At 36.1% G+C, this 23787-nt stretch overlaps 6 protein-coding genes and 1 long non-coding RNA gene across 11 annotated transcripts; 5 read left to right on the forward strand and 2 right to left on the reverse strand.

Moving 5' to 3' along the window:
* Positions 1–83: 83 nt before the first annotated feature.
* Positions 84–3013, forward strand: LOC110844901. Of its 3 annotated transcripts, none has more exons than XR_004834021.1 (5): positions 84–832; positions 901–1049; positions 1110–2464; positions 2540–2580; positions 2676–3013. XR_004834021.1 is itself a non-coding variant. In XM_022091228.2 (5 exons), the coding sequence occupies exons 3-5, from the start codon at positions 2094–2096 to the stop codon at positions 2852–2854; spliced, it is 591 nt and encodes a 196-aa protein (XP_021946920.1). In that variant the 5' UTR covers positions 413–832; positions 901–1049; positions 1110–2093; the 3' UTR covers positions 2855–3013. The 3 variants fall into 3 exon arrangements, 1 of the variants encoding a protein (XP_021946920.1); XR_004834022.1 differs by having other exon boundaries at positions 329–832; positions 901–990; XM_022091228.2 differs by having other exon boundaries at positions 413–832.
* A 71-nt stretch (positions 3014–3084) lies between these two features.
* On the forward strand, positions 3085–6048 carry LOC110844821 (probable tubulin polyglutamylase TTLL1). Of its 2 annotated transcripts, XM_035847996.1 has the most exons (11): positions 3085–3190; positions 3277–3361; positions 3467–3532; positions 3603–3778; positions 4356–4383; positions 4449–4476; positions 4539–4646; positions 4761–4988; positions 5065–5295; positions 5401–5510; positions 5585–6048. In XM_035847996.1, exons 3-11 carry the CDS (start codon positions 3519–3521, stop codon positions 5727–5729), a joined length of 1068 nt encoding a protein of 355 aa, XP_035703889.1. In that variant the 5' UTR covers positions 3085–3190; positions 3277–3361; positions 3467–3518; the 3' UTR covers positions 5730–6048. The 2 variants fall into 2 exon arrangements, with proteins under 2 accessions (XP_035703889.1, XP_021946809.1); XM_022091117.2 differs by having other exon boundaries at positions 3085–3361.
* Positions 6049–9338: 3290 nt separating this feature from the next.
* LOC110843333 (cytosolic carboxypeptidase 2-like) lies at positions 9339–16549 on the forward strand. 2 transcript variants are annotated; one of them, XM_035847413.1, is made up of 18 exons: positions 9339–9466; positions 9654–9826; positions 9916–10008; positions 12036–12095; positions 12159–12385; positions 12477–12623; positions 12730–12862; positions 12950–13069; positions 13395–13460; positions 13556–13597; positions 13696–13813; positions 13907–14118; positions 14215–14303; positions 14375–14513; positions 14610–14640; positions 14968–15028; positions 15125–15582; positions 15669–16549. In XM_035847413.1, the coding sequence occupies exons 1-18, from the start codon at positions 9439–9441 to the stop codon at positions 16343–16345; spliced, it is 2874 nt and encodes a 957-aa protein (XP_035703306.1). In that variant the 5' UTR covers positions 9339–9438; the 3' UTR covers positions 16346–16549. The 2 variants fall into 2 exon arrangements, with proteins under 2 accessions (XP_035703306.1, XP_035703305.1); XM_035847412.1 differs by having other exon boundaries at positions 9402–9493.
* LOC118434298 lies at positions 9345–11199 on the reverse strand. Its single transcript, XR_004833915.1, has 3 exons — positions 10165–11199; positions 9908–10006; positions 9345–9453 (listed from the first exon to the last, which is right to left on the reverse strand). It is a non-coding gene; the product is annotated as an uncharacterized LOC118434298 (long non-coding RNA).
* A 238-nt stretch (positions 16550–16787) lies between the features above and the next one.
* LOC110843606 (something about silencing protein 10) lies at positions 16788–18830 on the forward strand. The gene is made up of 6 exons (XM_022089580.2): positions 16788–16946; positions 17021–17301; positions 17415–17879; positions 17936–18035; positions 18122–18554; positions 18629–18830. Exons 1-6 carry the CDS (start codon positions 16936–16938, stop codon positions 18716–18718), a joined length of 1380 nt encoding a protein of 459 aa, XP_021945272.1. The 5' UTR covers positions 16788–16935; the 3' UTR covers positions 18719–18830.
* Positions 18831–18839: 9 nt separating this feature from the next.
* LOC110844302 (golgin subfamily A member 5) lies at positions 18840–22085 on the forward strand. The gene is made up of 9 exons (XM_022090477.2): positions 18840–18984; positions 19156–19397; positions 19470–20050; positions 20122–20252; positions 20342–20745; positions 20849–21051; positions 21132–21353; positions 21436–21561; positions 21626–22085. Exons 2-9 carry the CDS (start codon positions 19315–19317, stop codon positions 21889–21891), a joined length of 2016 nt encoding a protein of 671 aa, XP_021946169.1. The 5' UTR covers positions 18840–18984; positions 19156–19314; the 3' UTR covers positions 21892–22085.
* Position 22086: 1 nt separating this feature from the next.
* On the reverse strand, positions 22087–23083 carry LOC110844303 (50S ribosomal protein L20). Its single transcript, XM_022090478.2, has 3 exons — positions 22926–23083; positions 22556–22825; positions 22087–22415 (listed from the first exon to the last, which is right to left on the reverse strand). Exons 2-3 carry the CDS (start codon positions 22814–22816, stop codon positions 22221–22223), a joined length of 456 nt encoding a protein of 151 aa, XP_021946170.1. The 5' UTR covers positions 22817–22825; positions 22926–23083; the 3' UTR covers positions 22087–22220.
* Between the last annotated feature and the right edge of the window lie 704 nt (positions 23084–23787).

The raw sequence follows: 23787 nt of genomic DNA on the forward strand, positions 1-23787 counted from the left end.
TATACATACTCCTGGATACTACAGAAATTGCACTCATTAATTCGAAGATGCATGTTTTTACATTAATCCTACATAAGTATGCATACATAAGTCTATGATATTTACCAAGCACTAACCGTGAGAGTTCATGCTGCATAAAATCTTTGCATGTTTGTTATAGTCCAACGTCCACATGCACGTCTCTGAATCTTTTTCTGGTATGCGTTTCGGTACACTTACGTAATTAGCATGTTGTTATAATTAACTATAACTGTTATGATGTGATGCTTGAAATTTTGTTGCATCAATATTAAACATAAAGTTTCGATGACCAGTGAGCTCTTGGGAGTCATAAGAAAATTCTATTCTAAGAGAATGGCTCATTTATCGTCCATGTTACAGTTTATTTTACTACATTTTTGTATTAAATTTGTTGTGGGTTTCGGTTCAACGTGGGAACTCTACCAACTTTTTACCTCAAAACATGAAAATTCTTCAGTATTACACCAATTTCACAACTCAACGGATTCCAAAATTCCACTCGTTTTCACATTTAAGCCTGGAAAGAAAATTGGCAGCTTAACTACAGGAAAGGGCCGAGTACTTTTCATTGGAAAGAAAAATGAAGAAATTCCTAGATTTACTTCACCAAATTTAACTCCAAACACGTCCGAGCTCACGCCAAAAAATGATACATTAAAGGAAATTACGGAAACAAATGTTAACTCAGGGTCTGAAACGGGCGGCGAATTCTTAGTTTCGACAATCACCAAACTTATTCTACAGTTCATTTCAGTGGACGATGCTATAGAATATATGAATTGGCTCCGATCTGCTTTAATCAATTATTTCGGTAAGACATTTAGCTAATTAAAAGCATTACACCTCATCAGAATTTATTTTAACAAATTTTGCTTTAAGGCTCCAAATTCCTCGGGCCGCTCAAGGAATCGACAAGTATTTCAACAGGTCGTGATGGATGGGGAGGAATTGCATTCCCATCGTTAGAAGGTGCTCTCCTTTCACTAGCTTTTCTCACTTTTGCCGTGTTTCTCATTGATTTAATTCAGGTAAAAATAATGCAATTAAAACTGGTATTTTAAAGCATGATTTGATTAATTTAACTGCAGAACTTGTTGGCCAACCTTCGAGTACCAACAACGACGACGGCTCCTGACACCGGTGGAATGGACATGATCGAGATCCCGGTTCGCGGAAGAAAGCAGAAGACACGGGAATCAAGCTGGATGTCTGCACTGACGAATTCCGCGTTGGCTGCTATTGAGCGTACCATGTAATTTATACAGGCTACTGCTTTCACCTTTTTCATTCAATTTACAAACTGGAAAGCATATTTATGCAATCGTGTTAATATTTGTGTTTGAGGTTAAACTACGTCCCAGTTTAATAAATTAAGTAAACTATTAATTATGAAAGTCAATATTGAAGAATTTTTGGTGTATTATAATATAGATTCTGATGTTAATTATTCAAATTTGTAATTACTCTAACCACTCACTTGTAAGTACAAGTGAAATTACCGGTTCTATAATTAACGAGTCGAAAAGTTTTAAAGTCTATGGTATTTTTTTACAACTTCCGTCCCATCCCGTTTTAAATTTATGCGATAGGGAAGATTATCATCAGACTTCCATTAAACTCACTGTACACATACTGCACGTACCTGCGCTATGCAGCAATTTAATACAAATACAAATAATGTTGGTCCACAATGAAGTTATTTTGTGTGCGCATCTTTTGTTCGTCCAAATTCAAGCTCAGCTAATTTTACATAAAAGAATGCGAGGTATATTCCGTTGCTTTTCGAGTAGTAAGCAAATATAATTGTGTGTTTGTCTCAATAAAAGATGCTTTTTATTTGACATTGCATGGTTCTGTTTTATGTAAAAGCAACTAAAAAAGAATCATCCAAGTGGTCACAAATTGCTTCACGCTTGGTAGTTCTCGATGTACAATTTCCCAGTCCCTGAAGTTTGTTGTTTTATTAACAGTTCAAAACCCCGTCGTAACAGTTGAAGGCGGAAGTTTGCGTGTGCTTGTGATAATGATAGTTTACAATTTTTTTGGGAAAAATTATTCAATTTATTTTGGTAATGCACGATCAACTGCAGTTTGACACTTATTTGTACAATTCGACATCAGTGCGGAATTTTACAACACCGAACAATCCACCAGTATTTTCAGGGACTTTAAAAAATGTATCAGATTACGGCGAAACTGTTCACACAGAAGGGTCATCATCATCGATATCAATTGCCCCCATCGCCGTGGTCGCTGCTGCCTCAACGATGACTTTAGCTATAATTTATATTTTGACTAAAGACGTGTCCAAGAATGGAGGTCAAAAAAGTGCAGCAGGCGGCAGCAGCAGGTCAACTCCTCTGCCTGGATATGGAATTATGGGAGATAAAGTCAATGAAGTTATAGAACTGTTTTTGGATGCTTTAGCAGTTTATGTGCACAAGTAAGTAAAATAAGCTAATAACTCAAGAAATCGTGTATTGATAAGATGAAATTTAAATAAGTATTAATCTTTTAGCGATAACAAATGGGAATGTCAGCGTCGAATGCTTTGCGAAGGTAAGATGAGGAGCACATTATTTATTAAATTAGTGCTGTTTGCATTTGCACGGTCCGGGTAAAAAATATATTTTTTAAAATTTCTCTTTGTTAAGCTAATCAACGTGCAGGCGAATATGGCGTGGTTCAAGGCGTTGTGATGTACTTCTTGTCCCTCGCCGTTTCACTCCTCCTTCAAAATCAAAGAGTATCCGACAGCTTGGAAGCCATGAAAAGTGGGAGAAGAGGTGGCGACTGTGCACAACTGTATTCAAAATGTCCATTTTCATTGTGAAAATGAAATACCGGATGGACTATGTAGTTTTATGATTATAATTATCTACTAAGTAAATACATCGCACATTGACACATAATTCTATTAATCTGCATGTACTATGTACGTTTAACGTTATTATATTATGATCAATAAAATGTGAATGTCATATGAATATTATTTTTTATTTACTAATATCGAATACTTTTACTACGTAGTTATTTATAATTAATTCGCTGTTTAGTTCTAGCTACATACGTACGTTGCTGCATGCCTTTGCTTCATTTGCGTTTGATCGATACTAGAAGTGATTACATCTTAAAAACCCAATAGATCGTTTGATCAATACTTGACAAGGTATGAGGTCCATCACTGTTTGAAAATTTAAACTACAAGCAAAGATAATTTTAAAAAATTCAGAATGCGAGTTTTATATTGCACAGACGTTGAGAAATCTGTGCTTAACACTAATTTTGAGAAACGGGGGTGGCAACAAGTCGGTCCGGATGACGACTGGAACTTTTACTGGTGAATTTTGAACCTTATAATTTGTTGTCACCACATAAAAGCTTGCATGCATACCCCAACATATAAAAAATCACATATCTAAAAATTTTGTAAATGATTCTTTAGGGCAAATGTTCCCACATGTCGCGTTATATTTGGAGTTGAAAGCGGCTACAGGATGCATGATAATCAGTAAATACAAATTACGTAAATTAACATTGGTAAGATTTGGTTATTACTACACAGTAACTTTTATGAATAGAATCATCAGTCATTTTCCCAACCATTATGAAATTACACGGAAGGATCTACTTGTGAAGAATATTAAGCGATACAGGAAGGACGTTGAAAAAGAGGGTGGGCCGTTGGGAGAAAAGAATGAGTTTGGCAAATATGTGCATCTCGATTTCATTCCTACGACCTTTGTCCTCCCAGCAGGTAACTTTGACCAAATTAATCAGTCTGACTGATAGATTTTTAGAGAATTTATACCATTCATTTAGCTAATAATCCACATCGTATATTATCTCTGGGAATAAAGCTGGTTTGGTTAAATACTAAATAGGTACATATAATTCATGGCATTGATGAGTACGAATAATAATAAAAACAGAGCACGTGTATTTGTATGTACATAGATATGTAAATACACAAATATTTTCTAACAAGTAGAGTAAATTATTTTTTAGTTTGGTTCCCATCATTTTTTTTAGCCAGAGTCAGGGATTGTCCTTTCGTCCGGTCTGCGATAATTCGTTAAACTCATACTATCGCAAGGCCACTTCAGACTAAAGAATATGAAATAATATTTATGAAAATTTTTTGACAGAGACCGAACAGGGTGACACGTTGCTTTTTTTAAATTGGTCGATAGAGGCTGAAACTTTGCATGACGATTACGAAAGTTGGTAATGTTGTTGGGTCATCTGACAAAAATTTGGAAGCACATTCTGACCCTGATATAATTTTAGCTTGTCTAAAAAGCCTTAAAATTTTTACCATGTTCATATTCCAGATTACAATATGTTCGTAGAAGAATACAGGTAAGCGAGTCATACCAATCCATTTATTCCCACTTTACATTTGTACACGTCGTCCAATATTTCAGAAAGAATCCACTGAGCACTTGGATAATGGTACGCAACATACTTTTTCGTTTAGTATAAAGTTTTGAAATTACAGTATTTCGTCATAATAGAAACCTTGCGGAAAGTCTCAAGGCGCAGGAATTTTTCTGATAAATAAGCTTTCCAAACTCAAGAAATGGTCAAGAGAAAGTCGTGGTCAGAATTTTAATCCATCTATGGTCAGCCTAAAAATTATTTAATTCTCATGATTTTAGATATAAGTATTTAAATATGTATATATATAAATACCTCGCTGGTTTGAGCAAAATTTGCTGACTTAGTATTTTTCTTAGGTTAAAGATGCCTACGTAATCTCAAAGTATATCGAAAATCCATTACTTATCGGTGGAAGGAAGTTTGATATGCGTCTCTATGTCCTTGTCACATCATTTCGACCTTTAAAAGTTTACCTGTACAAGTTAGGATTTTGTCGCTTTTGCACAGCAAAGTACGATACTTCGATTCAAGAGTTAGAAAATATGTACGTCCATTTGACCAACGTGTCAGTGCAGAAGCATGGCGTAAGTGAGCTTGCACTTAATTTAGACTTAGGAAAGATATTTAGGTTTAAAATGATAATAAATAACAATGCATAAGGACGAATACAACAACATTCATGGAGGTAAATGGAGTCTCCGAAACCTGGAATTGTATTTGGAGAGCACGCAAGGCAAAGATGTCACGACGAAACTATTTGACGGCATGAAATGGTTGGTGATGCATTCTTTGAAAGCAGTTGCACCTCTGATGGTCAGTGATCGTCATTGTTTCGAATGTTACGGCTATGACATCATTATTGACAATAATTTGAAACCCTGGTTGATTGAGGTAATATATACCTAATTGTTGTTAGTTTTTTAATAGAAAGTTGGGAAGTTCTATTCGTGCATTAATGAATTGGTTATTTAAATACTAAGATTTTTTTCATCCAAGGTAAATGCGTCACCGTCCTTAACGTCAACCACGGTTAATGACCGAATTCTGAAATACAAATTGATCAACGACATTATCTCCGTCGTCCTTCCGCCCAGTGGGATTCCAGAGTAGATATACATAATATCACTTAATAATCATGCAAAAATATAATGCGACGGAATCACATGTCGTTATTTTATAGAGCAAAATGGAACAAGATCCCTTCCAGGGAGGCGTACGGAAATTTTGAACTTCTGCTAGATGAAGAACTAGCTGGAGTGGATATTAGTAACAAACACAAGATTGACAAGCATCATGCCCAGAATAATTTACCGAAGTGGAAATAATGATTTACATAAGTATGTACACATATATGTACATTAAACATACCTATATATAAGCTTATTTATAGAATAACTTATAATTATTAGATACTCTAAGCCTATAAGTATACAAAAAATTGGTGTTATCTGTATCGTGGTAAAACCTGATTCGCATATATACATAGATACATACATATAAATAAATATATACATATGTGTACCAAAGTACATTTACAACGATTCTGATCAAAATCTCATCTTCCCTCAAGATGCGTGTTGTAAGATATACCGCATATTAGACTCCTTATGCATTCCACCACCCCCACAAGGTCATGGTTGGCTGAAACCCCTTGACCTGATGCATATTTCGACGAATATCTTCTACTTTAAATTGTCTTTTAAATTGATATAAGATATAAGATAGTGTTTATGGTAATCTGAATCGTGCGCCATTAGGTGTGATAAAGATGAACTTTTGAAACTAGCTTGATGTCCTCCTAAGCCATTTGTACCGATATCTGAAAATAAAATCTCTGCTTTTATTCTCAAATCTATCATCTGCAGTTCTCCGAAGTGCTTTAGAAATGAACGACGGGTGAAATATTTACAAAAAATTGCCCAAAAATTCAACAGACGAAGGAGGATTTGACAAATGACATTTTCGTTTGGCAGAAACATACAATGCAGCTACATAAATGTTGTATTTTTTTCTGCCGTCCAGCTTGGGGTTTATAATACCGTCATTGTTGAAAGTGATGTAATTAAGTTTATGAACAACATAAGCAGAGTCCCTTGTACTAATCCTTTATATATGTATGCTGACCATGGTAAATATACATTTCACTTTGGAAGTTGGATCAATAGCAAATTGCAAGCATAACAGACTGGCAAAGTTTAAACCACCAAGTTAAACTTGCTGGACAAACTTTTATGGTTCCCATCGTTCTACATATGTATGTACCACACACACAAAACGTAGACACAACATAGAACTAAAAATGTCTAATGTATTCGTATTATAACTTAAGAGTAATGCTTAGGTTATGTCCTACTTTAGTTTGTAACGGTAGTATTTAAAAAATATATTAGTATGGCTCATATTTGTATTAAGGAGGAGAGGTTGTGGTTGGCAGTACCCGATGTTGATGCCATTTTGGTATGTCGTCCTAAGTCAAGTAATTATGTGAACTTGTATTCAAGTGTCACTAGATATCATCATTTCAGTAAAAATTGATAAATGGATGTACTATCGTCATCGTTCAACCTGAAGAGTACGGTTTGTCCGTATCGTGCCTCCATTTCGTCTCCACTCTCTTCGGTCTGACCAAGACGGGCAGCGATATCCGTGACATAGTCACCTAAAATGCAGCGTGGCCATGTTGCTGAGAATGGACAGACAAATATTGAATAATTGTGCTTAATATGTACACATGCACAATAGAAATGGATCAGACAACTTTTACGTCGATATATCTCACTGATTGGATTTCATATGATTTTGTAGTTTCCGTTGAATAAAATGCAATCATGACCAGCACAAAGAAGACGGACGGACGGAGATTATTGACGAATCGAGCAAATGAACAAATTGTGTCGCAAATGTATTTACATGACTCTATACGTGTGCTGTATGTACCCGTTCATTACTGAATTCCAGTTGGAGAAATAACCTTGCTCTCTATTGTGCTGAACGCCTACACTGCATACTTTCTTTCAAATGTCAAGTCCGACATATTTTGGTTTGCTATTTGTAGGAATTGTGCCATCGTCTGAAACGTGGAAGGCATTGGAAAGTGCATTACACGACGTCCATTTATGTGTAATTTCCACAGGTATATGTTTTTCCTTCAAAGTTGAACAAAAATAGATCACAGTATTATCCATTAACGGTTTGAAAGAGTAATTGCACTCCTTTGTTCAGTCAAGTTCTGCAATTTGTTGTCAAGTTTGCACAACGATTGAACAAAGGGTGACAACAACGGGTACTCCGCTGTGATACGTAATCATCTCGTGGCACATGGAGTACATGAGCTTTACAATGAAGGAGGTTTTGGTGTATTACGATAAATTAATTTTTTATTTCTTGCTAGCCTTGGCTATTGGCCTTGGTAGCTTCCCCTGTAAACAAACGTTCCTGACGACAATTATGACATCAAATGGAATACGTACGCATTTACGGGATGGTTTGCAATGGTGTGAATGTTGTGCGAAAGTTTTGTCGGGCTTGTCATGATTGCATTTTGTTACAGCTAACAATTCGACTTTCTCTCGGGATCAAATACCTTTTATGTCTATCAGTAAAACTAGATTTATGTATGGAACACAATAGAAATGCATATAATAAACAAACCCTCTTTGTTTAGCGCTTATACTTCCGGGAGAACAGGTGTGGCAGAATTTCTTGTAAGAACATAAATATCAAAATTCTTCATTTTCCTGCCTTTTATCTTCCTTCATGTCGGAGTCAAGAATGGTCTGTTTGAATGGCGATGATCGATCAAATGAATAATAAATTCGAGTAACAGAGCATAAAGAAAGCAGAGCTAAAAAGGAGCAAGGGAAAAAATGTCAGCAGAAATTTATGGCTCGATGTTGTACACACACATAGTGTAAGTATGTATGCGTGTATTCCGCTGAATCGACAATTAATATGTTAATCAAAGTTCAAGAAAAGTTTGTCCAACTTTTCATGAATAACTAATTTCCGGTTGTTTTCAATTATTAAGCAAACACCTCGTAAACCTGGTAGCATTTAATAAGCAAGGAAAAGTTTTTATGAACATGGGCACGTGCCATCTACTTCCATGTACACATATTTATGTACATAACTCCGTAATAATATGCAGATTGAAACATTTTTATCCTCCATCATTTTATGCATAATACGTTTGGGTTTGCTTGCCAACTTTTCCAAAACCCAACGCAACTCTGTCTACAAAAAAGGCTACGAATGACAAATAGACATACAAATACGTCCAAGCTACATGATGGGATCAGGTACAAAAGTGAAGAAAGTGGTGCTTTCACTGCTTGTCAGTCGCTGGTTTGATAGCCAGATAGGTAATTACCAAAGGAAGGAAACTCATGCAACCTTGCCTTTGTAAATAGGGCATCGCTTGGTGGTTCTTCGTGCCACTGCGTGAATAAAAGTCTGCTGTACACTGCAAAAAAGAGAGAATCGAGTACATAGTATAGCAGCAGGAACATTGATTTCATGGAGGACAGATATGTAGGCACCTGATAGGAGGACGACCAATTATATAACGATCCAACTGAACCACAAAATTTTCCAGTTGGCTTTGGATTGTTGAGTGACATATAATGTCTGGCTGGAGTCTGGGGGACTCATGCACGATAACTTGGACAGAGTGGGGACAAATACAGGTCCAAGTTTTCTAAAGACTTTTGCCATTATGTAGTCCACGTATTTTTAATTCTTCTGGTAAACATTGGATCATCAAAAATTTCCCAAACTATTTTAGGGAAGTATGACTTGGTCAAAACTAATTAAAAAATTCATATAAACCCAAAATTTGTCAAATTTATAAGTTTTCAATACAGATTATGTTTGCTTCGAGCTGACGCATCAAAATAGTTATAAGGTCGGATTGATCATCTACATACTATTGGGCTTCCAACAAATAGCCAAGTTTTGATTCGTGCACAGCATTTCCGGATCCGGAGAAAGCAAAAGGAGAAGTTTAGTCGAAGTGGGTAGAGGATTGGACTGGAAATGTCCTCCTCCGTCCTGGAATTACAAAGTAAATTTTTCCCTATCATTCCAAGAGGTTGTAAAAAATATGTATATTTTACAAATTATAGATCTTCATATATTTATAACTTATGTATATTAACTAGAATTTGTTGACATGATTTACCACATTCATATTTTAAACTGCTTTTCTTATTACACAACTATATAACTAATTTGACATTCAATAATTACAGGCGGTGGACTCATGAATACCAATGCAATGGGAATATTTCCTGCAAATTTTGGGGCCGGATTTGGCGTAGACTCTGGAGAGAAGGACAGACCGGTCATGATCCTTCGACAACCGAGAGACTTATACAGCACAACATCCCTTCAACACCCACCCAAGTGGCCAGTGGAATGTCAAGTTAGTCGACGATTTGACATAAAATTGTCGCCATACGTTTTTTAAATGTTAATCATAGTCTTAATTTGCGAAATAAATTACACAAATAGGTAGTTCCAGAAAAAGTGAGACACATTGAGACTGTTCCTGCCAAACTAGAACCATTCTACGTCCCAACCAATTCGGAGCCGCAGCCGAAACCTGTAAGATTTAAGTAATTTTTTATAGTAATTTCTTGATACCAATTAAGTACAAATACAACCAACACTAAATTATATTAAACAACAATTAGACGCTAACAAAGATATATGGAAAACCAAAACTAGTCTCACTTCTACTGAAATCTTAGAATTACTCACACTTTGCATTTCCTCCAATTATTTCCAGTACAAGGGCACATATTACCAACAAACCACAGGCACACCAATGGGTTCCCCAATTTCACCAGTTTTTGCTGAATTTTTCATGCAATATTTAGAACTCACACTAGTGAATAATAACCCACTCATACATTTTCATCGTAGGTTCGTTGACGATACTTTCACTTGCATCACAAAAAACGAAACAACAAACATTTTAAATCAGTTCAATAATTTCCATCCAGAGATACAATTCACGTTAGAAGAAGAAACTAACAATCAATTACATTTTTTAGACATAACCATAATTAGATACACAGATGGTACTACAAAACACAAAGTTTACAGAAAAAGTACACACACAGGTAGATATTTGCATTACACATCTTACCACCACCAATCTCACAAAATTTCGGTAATTGATTCACTTTTATATAGGGCATTTACCATTTGCAGTCCAGAATTCCTAAGCCAAGAATTACAATTAATAAAATCACAACTCATGCAAAATGGCTACCCTTTGCATCTCATAAATAAACGCATTAAAAAGTTTCAGACAAATGAACCTAAAACATTAGAGACAGGCGCACGTATCATACTACCATATTCTGGCCCCCTCACAACAAAACTTTCACACTTTCTTAGACGCACTCTCTCTTGCACTTTCGGTTATATTCCAGGTAAAAAGGTAGGAAATATGATATGTACACACAAACAGGCAGCACCAACCCCTCAGATAGGTATATATAAAATTCCTTGCTCTTGTAACAAACTATATATAGGTGAAACATGTAGACCACTTTTAGATAGAATAAAAGAACACAAATCAGAAACAGACAAGGTAAACATAACGTATACCAACATTTCTCAAATGACCACCAGAAACAAAAACAAGCATGTCACCGAGCAAAAAATCGCTTCAGCAGTAGCACAACATATCAAAGACAATCCCACTCACACCATCCATTTTCAATCCACTGCACTTATTGAATCAGAACACAGATATTTTTTCCGTAAATACAAAGAAGGACTTTACATTAAAAAACTTGACAAAGACAAAATCAACTCTAATGACGGCAAAAACATCAACCCCATTTGGGCAGCTTTACTTCTACCAATCATTCGACATCCAAAATTTATTAACACAAAACCACTCCCACTTTCAAGCGACACACAACAAAACATCAACCCAACTTGATGCCAAATGGGGTCTGGGTGGATTGACTGAGGTTTTCCTTCTTTTCTTTATGGCAAGGTTTTCCCTCGGTCCATCAAGTTGGGTCCCTTTACATTTTTTATCACTTCAAAACGTGACCCCAGTATCCAACGCCACAAACATGACAACTATTTTTATGAATTTACACTAACTAATTTCAACTACGAAATCTTGTAACAAATTTCCCATCTTGTAAATGTCTTGATAATGAATAGCAGATAGCATTCGAAATATTGACAAAATAAAGCAAAACTTTTTCTTCGACTTTTCCACTTAACTCCGTGTAATCCAATTAACAAATACAATTTTCGGAAATTTACAAAATAGTGACATTGCATAAAAAACTGACTAAATATAGTCAAAATGAGATTTACTAAAACACAATGTGCATACATATACATAGAAAATTCTATATTGTTACTGAATAGGTTATTGTTACAATGAGAGGGAAATTGGGGGTAGAAATACGTTGGAAGGGTCATCTATTTCGATTCACAAAATGGTAGAAAATGAGACGGCCAAGAACGTTTAGTTGTTCATCGAGACTTCTAAGTAGAACTTAAATTAACACAATTGACAATTGTATCAAGAATTATTTAACATAATTATTTTCTTTACTTTCTCGCCTCTCATATCATGTTATCTGCCTTGACAGGTGGGAGAAGAGATGGGCACTATTGTCTATGATTATCAACCTAAGCTATCCGTCGATTATGTAAGTCGTTCTGATTTAAAGATTAGATTACGCTTGTTTTGATTATACACTTATTACTTGCAGTTTTGTCGCTCGTGTGTCGGAGGCTCTGAAATCCTTGAAGCTTTCGAGTCCTCTGAGCCAAACGCATTACGGTTCGAATCCCGTTTCGAGAGTGGAAATTTATCTAAAGCCATAAAAGTTACGAATGTGTATTATGAGTTGCATTTGCGACAAGACCTTTACACTGACCGACATTCCCAATGGTTCTACTTTAGAATTCAGAATACCAAGGATAACGTCATGTATCGGTATGTGCTAGGGTCTAATACATAATAAGCAAATAGAGTTTTGTAAATGCATGATGTCTGATAACAAGAAATTTTATACTTTATGAAATAGCTTCTCCATCGTAAACTTCAATAAACCGGATAGCCTTTACAAATACGGACTCAAGATTCTAATGTACTCAGAAAAAGAGGCACAACTCAATAAAACTGGGTGGGTTCGAGCTGGTCAAAATATTTCATATTTCAAAAATGACATTCCGTAAGTAATTTTGTACCCGCGCCCGCAGCAGCTTGACTAAATAATTAATAACCAGATGAAGATGCTGATTTTCTCAATTTCTTTGCTCTTGTAATACATATTTTAGGACAGAAGATAACGTAACGTTGTACACGTTAACATTTAACTTGAAATTCAAGCATAGCAATGATACGATTTACTTGGCGCATTGTTATCCATACACATACACCAGGTTGCAAACATACTTACGAACTTTGGAGGTGGGTAAGCCGTCGTAGCAAAAGACTCCTCCAGAAATATATTCTTAACTCATTTTTTCTGTAATTTTGTTTGGTGGATGTCATTAGGACGACGCATTTAGATCCAACCTCCTCACGGTACGCCTACTTTGTCGGTCGTTGGCCGGGAACAATGTGTACGTGGTGACAATAACTTCACCCGATAATTACAACGACGAAAACCAGAGAGTAAGTTTTTTCTCTGCAAAGTTCGCCCCTTTTCACAAACATGCCATTTCTTTTTAAATGAGAAAATCCATTCAACGATCAAATACTACGCGTTTGCATTTCCTGATTTTCCTAACGAATGAATGGAATGTGGAACGCTCGCAGAGAATATGCATGCATGAGGAATTTGTCAACGTCACGGTCACACCTGGAAGTCTTTTCGCATATTGTGTGTCAACACAAGAGCGTTATTAATGCCACACCACTTTCCATGATGTTGGAAATAATGGAAGAATATTATGCGAAATGATGTCAATTTATAATGTTTGACATGAATGATATGTAGAAACCTGCGATTGTGATTTCGGCCCGAGTCCACCCGGGTGAGACGCAGTCGTCCTACATGATGAAGGTACGTTTCGATTTCTAATTGATTTATCGCTCCACGCATTCCTCGTCTCATCATGGATTATGCTTACCTATTTTTGTTATCCATTCATGACGAAGGGGATCATTGACTTTCTTACGAGTAATTGTCCCCAAGCAAAGGTATATGCATATTAAATACCGTAGTTATGCATGAAGAAGTATATATGACTATATGAAGATCTGGAAATAAAAATAAATAAAAACGTATTAAATTATAGGAACTTCGGGACAGATTTATATTCAAGTTGATTCCAATGTTGAATCCGGATGGAGTAATTGTGGGTAATTCACGCTGCTGTTTATTAGGTCAAGATCTTAACCGGCAATATAGAACAGGTATAATCGACCTTACTTTTAAATAACTAAAATTAGGAAAGGCTTAAATTAATTAAATCATAATAATTTATATTACGTCTTTTTTTACGAAAGTTCTGAGAGAAGCATTTCCACAAATCTATCAAACCAAAGTGCTTCTTCGTAGACTGGCTGAGACGAATGGAATATTTCTTTATTGCGATATACATGGACATTCGAGGAGGAATAATGTTTTTATATATGGCTGTGAGAATCGCAAATTTCCAGAAAAGAAACTCATTGAACAAGTTTTCCCACTAATGATGCATAAGAATTCGGCAGATAAGGTTTGGCAGATACTAATAAATATACAATACATGCACCAATAACGAAGGGAAGAAATTCGGATTTCATTGTATTATATGAGTAATGACATTTTTCAGTTTTCTTTCCAAAATTGTAAATTTCGAGTTCAGAAGAATAAGGAAGGAACTGGACGAGTCTTTGCATGGACGCTAGGTGTTACTAATAGGTAAGCATCCCACACGCTTATGACGTGCATACGGTTTATTCTATATTCATGTATGCATATGTAATTAATAGTTTTACTCTGGAAATCTCATTGGGTGGTTCAACTATGCCATCTCGACCTTATACGCATTTTAACACTGCCGATTATGAAGCCGTGGGTAGACATTTCTGTGAAACTTTGATTGATTTCTCGGATCCTTCAGTGGAGAAGGTACAGATGTCATGTGCCATTAATTGGATATAAAAGTCTATCAAATAAATTAAATTCATTAAGTTCATTATGTTTTACTTCATATCCCAATTTTAGGAGAGGTTGCGTGATAAAATTCTGCAAAAACGTAAGATATATACATACACATTTAAATCATATTTTTGACTCCTTTGTGCCAAATGAGGGCTAAAACACAAATATCCACACGTTTTAATAAGTTTGTCCTCGTATGTACTTTTTGAAGTGGTCATAAAATTCTTTAATGAGGAGTGTGATTTATGTATAGTGCATACAAATATATATGCATATCGTCGTTGAAGCTGCCAAAGGAGCCAAATCCATTTTGTGTCAATTGACACAAAATGGATTTGGCTCTTTTGGCAATTGACATAAAATGGATTTAGCTCTTTTGGCAGCTTCAACGACGATATGTTTATTTATGTGTATCTTCCAGTGAATGATGAAGGTTCCAATGCGGACGAACCTGTCAATGTTACCGTAACTGATTATTCTAGGTACATACAAAGTAATATAGATTAGCATAACCAAAGAATACGAAGTTTGTGGCTACTACCTGTAAAATTTTCAATTTTTATTTTTTTGAATGTTAGTCTGTCTCACAGCGATTCCGACGAATCTGGAGACGAATCTTTAAAAAAATCTAGTGAACATGACGGCACTATTCAACCTGTCAACCCCTTAAAACGTCAAGCGTCCCTTCGAATCTCGAAAAAACGGCCTAAACCAACCACAATCTCATCTTTAGTTTCAACCACGACAGCCACAACAACTCATGTGGAACAACGTGCCTTTCTCAATTTGAACAAAGCTTCAGTCAATGCCATACGATTTGGGGGGACAACAATAAGTAGCAATAGTAGTCGTACTGCCGTAATAGAAGAATCGCACACCGAAGACTTTGTTACCCAGAAGGAACTTGCTGTGTTCAAACGATTGACCAAATTCCGGAGAAAGCAAGTAAGACGGGATGATGTTACTAATGCGACAGTTACCACCATGATGGACAGACAGAGCACCAACAGCTTTGTGTTCTCTGCTGGACCAAAATGTATGAAACAGAGGCACATATACGCATATGGAGTACATTTATTATTATTGACATCTGTAAAGTATTTTTGAACTATACGTCAACAGGTACTAGCATTCTATTTGACGACCCATTCAACCCCCCAGGGACCTTTTTACGACCACAGTACAGAACACGACCGGGGAATGAAGAGGTGGAATTTGAAAATAATTTTAATGACGATGACAACTGCTCTGGTTCTGGTACAGAAGATGAATGCGACGAAAAAGATGGAGCAATGAAAAATAAACAATTTGCACAAAAACTTCCAACCTCGCCCGGAGATGATAGCAAGAGTATGAGTGACAGCTGCATTATCGAATCTTTTAACCAAATGAGAGTTTCGGACAGAAGAATGCCATCATCTTACTTGTCCCCATTTGTGCCGAGATTGCCACAAGGGAAACCGTACAAGGGAATGTTACTTCCTAAGAAAAAGTCCTTGGAGGAAGAATCCCTCTACCAGAAGGAAAGAAGTGAACCCTCGGGGACAACTGGACACCGAAGGAGGGCAAGTCTAGGTCTGGCAACGGTAGAAAAATCAACCAACGTCGGAACTGCTTTCACCAGGAACTTTCAAACAATTAAACCATTTCGAACTTCGGTTACACATCAACCAAAGTCAAAGGTGGGTTCCACTTCATCTACAAAAGATGTGACAAAGGAATCAGATAAGACAAGTCAAACCACAGTTCTGCAGAGACGGACAAGGTTTAAACTATCCAAACTGAAAAAATCGCATTAACGGAATCAAACGCAAGTTCCTCACAGCTAAAAAGTTGTGGGGTTGACGGTTTCAGTAGTCATCTTTATAATTGCAATAATTATATTAACATGCCAGTTTACATGCAGCAAACAAACATGCATGTATAGAATTTGAGTATTGTGTTTTCATCTTGTTACAGTTTTTCATAAAATAAATGATACAAAATTATCACAACTATTCGAATTTGAAGTCGTGCCTATACAAATATATGATATAACATGTCTGCCAATTATTTATTTTATAGTGGGGCGCACAAACATAAAGTCAAGTTTGAAGTTGAAGAAAAATATCATGATGAGACATTGCTCAAAAGCTTTTCGTGTATGCAATTTGTGAGATTTTAGTTTCATGATGTTCACTTGCAAGCAGTAGCACGTTTAGCCCCACGCAGTAGAATGAGACGGATGAGACTTGTGGGAAACTTGTTATTCACGTGCTGATGCTCATTCATAAATTCGATATGTGAATTGCTGGTTCCATTGAATATTGGTGCTCTGAATTTTAAGTTTGTGCTACATTTTGTAATTGTGGAAATTGTGACATCTAATTATTAGAAACATACGATTAAAATGGGGAAAAAGTAAGTGAAATTTAAACGCAATTGGACGTGTAACCATTATTATAATGCAATGACTCATTATTCATCATTTACAGAAAAGGAGGTTTTAATAAACCACCTCGAAGCAAGGTGGACTCGTTAAAAAATGCTGTCTCTGACGACGAAGATGACGATGCGATTGAACAACGGCTTCAGTCCATCCTTGAAGATGAGATCGACCAGTACAACAATCTCAAGAACAAGACCCTTTTGGACAAGGCCAAAAAAGCTAAGGGTAAACGACGGGGTGGAGGAGGGTCAGACGATGACGAGGAACAAGAAGTTTACGGACTAGGACTTACATCATCAGAGGATGAAGATGATGACGACGAAGAGGGTAGCAATCCATTAATAAAATATTAATTAATAAGATTTGTCTTTTTGTTCTTGTTCAATGAAACGGCAAACGGCACCTTGTATATTTATAATTATGACTGGTTAAAAATTTAGGACAAAACTCAAAGGTGGGAAATCAAGACGCTAATTCTGACCAAGATGTTGAGGACGACGAAATCTCAGATTCAGATGACAGTGATGACGAAGAAATTATGGGCGATAAAAATCAAGATTTTGGAGTACCTGATAGTCGTGCTTGGGGAAAGAAGGCAAAAATGTTTCACAACACCGATTATGTCGACCAAGACTTTGGAGGTTTTGAAGGAAGTGATGCAGAAATGGCGGAGCAAGAGGAAGCAGAAGCTAAGGAAATTCAGAAAAGATTAACAGCAGAACTTGATGAAACTGACTTTCTCGGCCTTGTACCTGTTGCTACTAAAGTTCAAGGAAGTGACAAAAAAGTGGATAAGACAAAGGAAATACTTAAAGTGGACTTTGACAAGTTAAGCATTGCAGAAAAAAAGAAATTGGTGGAAAGGGAATGTCCAGAAGTTGTTCACATGTTGGATGAATACAAAGGTACCGTGATTATTGTCATGCACTGGCTAGAATGTATCGTTAATTAATTTTTACAGATAGGTTGAAAGAGGCTCGCATTGTGAAAGAGGAGATGACTGATGTTTCTGACGAAACCCTTAAAAGTTTTTATCAAAGCAAATTTCACACGTTGTTAAAGTAAGTCATAAGCGAATAATTCGCAAATACATAACATCTCAATTATGTTATATGGTTTCACTTGTAATATTTAATTGATTCCACAGCTATTGCATCAACCTTTCATACTACTTGTATCTACGTGCTACCTTTCCCACGCATTGCAAAGGTCATCCTGTTATCAAACGGATTCTTCAATTCCGTCGTCTTCTCGACGAACTTTCACAATTTGATCCAGCCAAATATGTTCCATCAGAATCAGAGGAAAAAACCAAGAGAAAGAAGGTCAAGTTGAGAGCAAAACAACCCGAGAAAATGGACATTGATTTAGACCAAACATTGGGCGAAAATTCACAAGGGCAATTTCAGTTTAGAAATGATTCTGACAACGAATTAGATGATGAGAAAGAAAAACGTAAAATTACGTATGCTATCGCGAAAAACAAAGGCCTCACTCCAAGGAGGAAGAAAGAACAGAGAAATCCTAGAGTCAAACATAGAGAAAAGTACCGCAAGGCCAAGATCAGGAGGAAAGGACAGGTAGTTATTACATGTTTTACTTGTAGGTTATCCAGAGGCTGGGTTTTTATATGCATCGTCTTCTTTTACTTCAGGTTCGTACTGCCAGAACAGAAACGCACCGATACGGAGGCGAAGTCAGTGGAATTAAATCGCATCTTACAAAAAGTGTCAAGCTCATGTAGACTGGATTGTCAACAATATTTTATTAATTCAAACTACGTATTATGCATTTTATTATATGAAATTATTTGACGTAAATATTACTTTATTAAAAGGTTAAAATTATATCCAGTATGAATTTTGTCTCATTCCTATTGAACCACGCGGTGGTGCTTCTCTAATTTAAAAGTCAACACAATAACATTTGCCAACCATCCAACTCATCATTCTCACATCTTGCACTTAATTCTTCAAATTCATCTATATTTGATACTGTTTTCGAATAAAGGTAACATAGGTGGTTGTCTTATCTGCTTAATTATTTTTTAAATATCATCACACAGTGTATCCTCTGTGTCTGACACGCTTAAAAATACTCTGAACTAATATGTATTTGTAACATTATTTGTTTCAGCAGCTGAATTACATTTATTTAAAATATTTTTGTAATTTTATGCAGCAAAGAAAAGCTGAAAGGACACTTTTGGATGTTCATATTTTCATATATCCGGATTCCGGATGCTACTTTCGTGGAAATACGAAATATGATTGCCTAATAAAAATCGCAACTTTTCAAGTGGACTACCCCGTTATCCTACAACAACGTATATCGAACAACATGTCCTGGTTCACAGATATCGCTGGAAAGGCTGAAGATTTTTTAAACAAGATAGATCAAAATGCAGCTGAGGCAATAAATAAGTAAGCAACAAGGTTACAGGTTCTGATGCAGTTATAAATACATGAGATTTTAACTTTTATTTTCACTTTTAGGGCTGCCGAAATAGCTGAAACTCGAAGCACGAAAACGTCTCGTAGGTCTTCACCTAGAAATAGTCATGCGACATTGGACAGTGAAGTTTATTCTCCGCTAGATGATTTTCCTAAATCCGAAAATTTAAGCAATCTAAATTTTCCTCCAAGCAACGAATCCGTATCCGGAACAAATGGAGGATTACTTACCCCTCGTGCAAATGGGGGTGGCAGTGTTATCACTGTACAGGAAAAGTCTTTCGTAAGTTCCGGATCACCTCTGGTACCCAAAGGAAAAGAGATCAAGGCAAAATCCAACAGCAGAAGTCGAGGAAGAGATGGGAAAGGGGGAAGTAGTTCACCAAGGTCTGGCGCAAACATTGCTGTCGATAAAAATCCTAGCAGCAAGCCAGAGGAAAATCGAGTTTCAGTTGTAGAGACGCAAAAAAACAGTAAGAAGAATGATGATGCAGAATTAATTGACTTTTTAAATGATCCAAAGCGCAAAGAGCTAGATGAAAATTTGGTCCTTCAGACTGAGCTAGCAAATCAAGCACGAGAAGTTGAACTGTTGTACAAAACGAATAAGCAGTTGCAGTCTGGTAATTTTATACTTTTTGCCCTATAAATGATAATAATTTAATCCTGTTTTGAATGTCGTTTAATTTTGTAGACAACGAAACATTTAAATCCAAGTTAGCGCAGTATGAAGATAGTAAATCAAAGGAAACCATGTTAGAAGAATTCGAGTCGCAGTTACGGCAATCGGACCGAGTTCAAAAAAACCTTAAAAAAATGCTGCTCGTAAGTTTATTTATATTCTGTATAAAGTCATAATTCGAGTATTACTATGTGCATGCAAGTTGCTAAAAATAGTATTTTGTCTTGCTTAGGATAAGGACGAGGAAATAGTCAAATTAAAAAAGAGTCTTGACCAGTCCCTTGAGAAACTACAACAACTCGAGGTCCTTCAAACCACACAAAATCGTTTAGAAATGGTGGAGATGGAAAAACAAAAATTATTGCAGTCCAATGAAGAGTTAAGGGAAGAAATTACAGGGTTAAACGAAAGGACGCCCATCTTAAATGGTCAATTGGCTTCGATGAAGACGACTTTAGCACAAGTGGAGTCCGAATTTACCAATTACAAAGAGAAAGCCAAGTCGATTTTAAAACAGAAGGATGACCTAATCACGTCGTTGCAAGAAGAATCTGCTGGCTCTAGCTCAGCATTTACAAATCACAGCAAGGAAAACAAAGAAGAGAGTCCATATTTGTCTGAAATCAATGCTCTAAAGTGTGTCCTACATATATTATATAATATACTTAATACCAACGGCCAACGATTCTTTATCTAGAAAAGTGGTTTAATGCAATACAAAAATCTTTCCTCTTTATAGGAGCGAACGGGAGCTGTTGAACGCTGAAATTTCCCAATGCCGTTCAAGCTCTGACTCAATTCGAGAAGACACACAAAGATTGGAATCGGAACTCCTTTCACTGAGATCACTAATGGTTCAGCTACAAAAACAATTGTATGATGAGAAGTCAATGAGCAGTACACTTCAAGATGAAAATCTCCTTTTAAGACAACAGCTCTCTGGTACCAGTTATTGATTATTTACAAGAATTTCTAAATATCTAATAGTATTCAACTTTTAAATGGATATTTTTTCCTGATAGGAGCATGTTACGAGTTGGACTTGGAGAAAAGTGAGAGACGAAAGTTAGAAGAATGGAAAGCGCAACAAGCAGAGGAATGCCAAAGTTTTAACAATGGGAGAAATTCCCCAAACATGGCATCAGACACCGCCAGAAAGTACAACAATAACTTTGGAGGGGATAACGAAGAGACTTTAAGAATGAGAATTACTGCCTTGACACAATCCCTATTAGAAAAACAAGGTACATACCCTACCCATTAAGAAGTCATTACTAATACAAAGTTATTCGATTTAAACTGAACCGTATTATATGATTCTTTCAGGTCTAATCAATAGCCTAAGTTCTGATAAACAACTCTTACAAATAAATGTGGAAAGACTGCAAGATCAACTACATCAAGTCGGAAATGAGTATGCCTCTTCTAACAATGCTGGATTTTCACAAACAGGTACTCCGTCCATTGTATGAATGCATATTTAATCAAAATGGTAAACTTTGCGTATTCAAAACAGTGATATCAAGCAAACCATTATACTTGAGTGAGTCGCCGTGGGATTCAGGAATGTCAACTAGTGTCAAACGTGCCTTTTCTACCGTCGACAGTCTATTTTGCCAAGCCGGCATTGCCCTAAGGCGAAGACCAAATTTAAGACTGGGTTTCTGCGTCTATATTTTGCTCCTTCATTTTTGGGTCCTTTTCATACTCTTCCATACGTTCAACCACGTTTCCCAAGTTGATGATGGACCTTCAAATGGTCCTGCCCCTTCTCCAATATAATAATGTGATGTGATAGAATTATATAAGCAACAAGTCATTTTATGCATTTCGTAATAACGAAAGCAAAAAACCGTGTAGCATGCGAGAAAAATGGTAACTTTTAAATTTGTATACTTGCCGAATCGTCGAGTGTTTTATTATGATCGCAAATTTTGATGAAACAGAATAAATTTAAAATGTCGTTACAACGTAAACTCATGAAACACTAAACAGGTTTTAAAGACTTTTATTATAAAGTAAAGTAACTTTAAATATTTACTGACATACATGGTTTATTAGAAAATATTACCCAAGACTAGTTCTACAACTAAATTCACGTTTCATTAAAATTATGGCAACTTCCCTTTAATTCCGGTCGGCGGCATCCCACGATTCGGATGAACATTATCCTGTCTATCTTTAACAGCAGCAATATTATTTATAGCTTTGAAGGTCCGTGGCTCCCAGATTGCCAGATTTGATAGAGATTGACGATTTAATAGAACTTGTGATCTAATCAAGGATTCTATCATAACCTCAGATCCCTACCGACCAGGAGTAAACAAAAAGGTGTCAATAATAGTAATTACCAGACCGACCAGGAGTAAACAAAAAGGTGTCAATAATAGTAATCACCAGACCGACCATATGTAATTGTTCCATAATTGTAATACTAGGGACTCACCTCGGGAATATTGCCAAGTTCTCTGCTCCCCGCAGAAATTCGGTTGTTCCACATGTCGTGGTACCACATCTTCCTAAGCTTGCGCCCAGCGACGACATACTGCAACGCCCGCTGCACCCTCCGGATGGCGATGGACCAACAATTTCGAGCACGGCCGTAAAAGTGAGCCGACATTTTGAATATTTGTCGCTTTTTCCAGTAACTATCATTGTAAACTGTACTAGGATGTCGAGCCATAAGGATTCGAGTCAGATTCACCATTTTCGGCTTCTAAATAAATTTGATTTAACATTATAATTAAATTAAACCAGGGCATAATATTTCATATCAAATATAGGTAAATTGAATCGGCATAATCAATCCCCCTCACCTCACAATTAAATGACGTCTTTAAAATTAAATTACAATTCTGAATTATAACTTATAATTTATAAATTCAAATTATAAGATTGAGAAGTGGTCTGCATATCAACTACGATCCGGTGTTTATTTCGCGTTCGCTGTTCGCTGGGGCAATGCAATTTCATTGTTGGAGATGAGAATTTGGGATCAGATCCTGAAAAATATATTACGATTCGTAATTTACGAATTGTATTTTTAAACAAACTGGTATAAAATGCTAACCATAAATGGTTAAACTAATCCTGAGATTTAGCATGAAGGACTTCATTTAACGTACGTTAGCATATTTAATGTTTTATTTTTTCCTTTCATCCACATTGCTTACTTAGTATGCTTATAATTAATTATATATATATGTATGCTTATACATATTTAATATTTACACTATAAATCTGCACCGATATTCTAGCAATTCGATTCCTCAAGAGAAGTCATAAGCGTCTCAAATGAATGAAAACCTTAATTCTCGCCACATTTTACAACATTATGTCACTGCCACCTATGTAAATTTCATTCATTTCCTTACAACAAAGAAATAAATGCTAATGTGTTTTAAATTAGTACTTAAAAACCAAACAGTTATTTTCAAATTGCACCTTTTGATCATGAACGATCGATTAAGCAGAGGGACGGCTGAATACTAATCAAATCACCTTTTATCTTGTCGACACAATTCGTGCTCCCCACTTGAGCAATATAATTCAATAAAATATAATTTAATTTGTCTGAAATAAGTATGTGAGTTTGGCGCAGTGAACATTATTAGTGCACTAATTGCTTGATAAGTGGGTGCGTTACGCAATGAAGATGGCCGTGCGTGTGTGAGACTC

Source organism: Folsomia candida, unplaced genomic scaffold (genome assembly GCF_002217175.1).
Source record: "Folsomia candida strain VU population unplaced genomic scaffold, ASM221717v1 Fcan01_Sc002, whole genome shotgun sequence".
NCBI classification, from domain to species: Eukaryota; Metazoa; Arthropoda; class Collembola; order Entomobryomorpha; family Isotomidae; genus Folsomia; species Folsomia candida.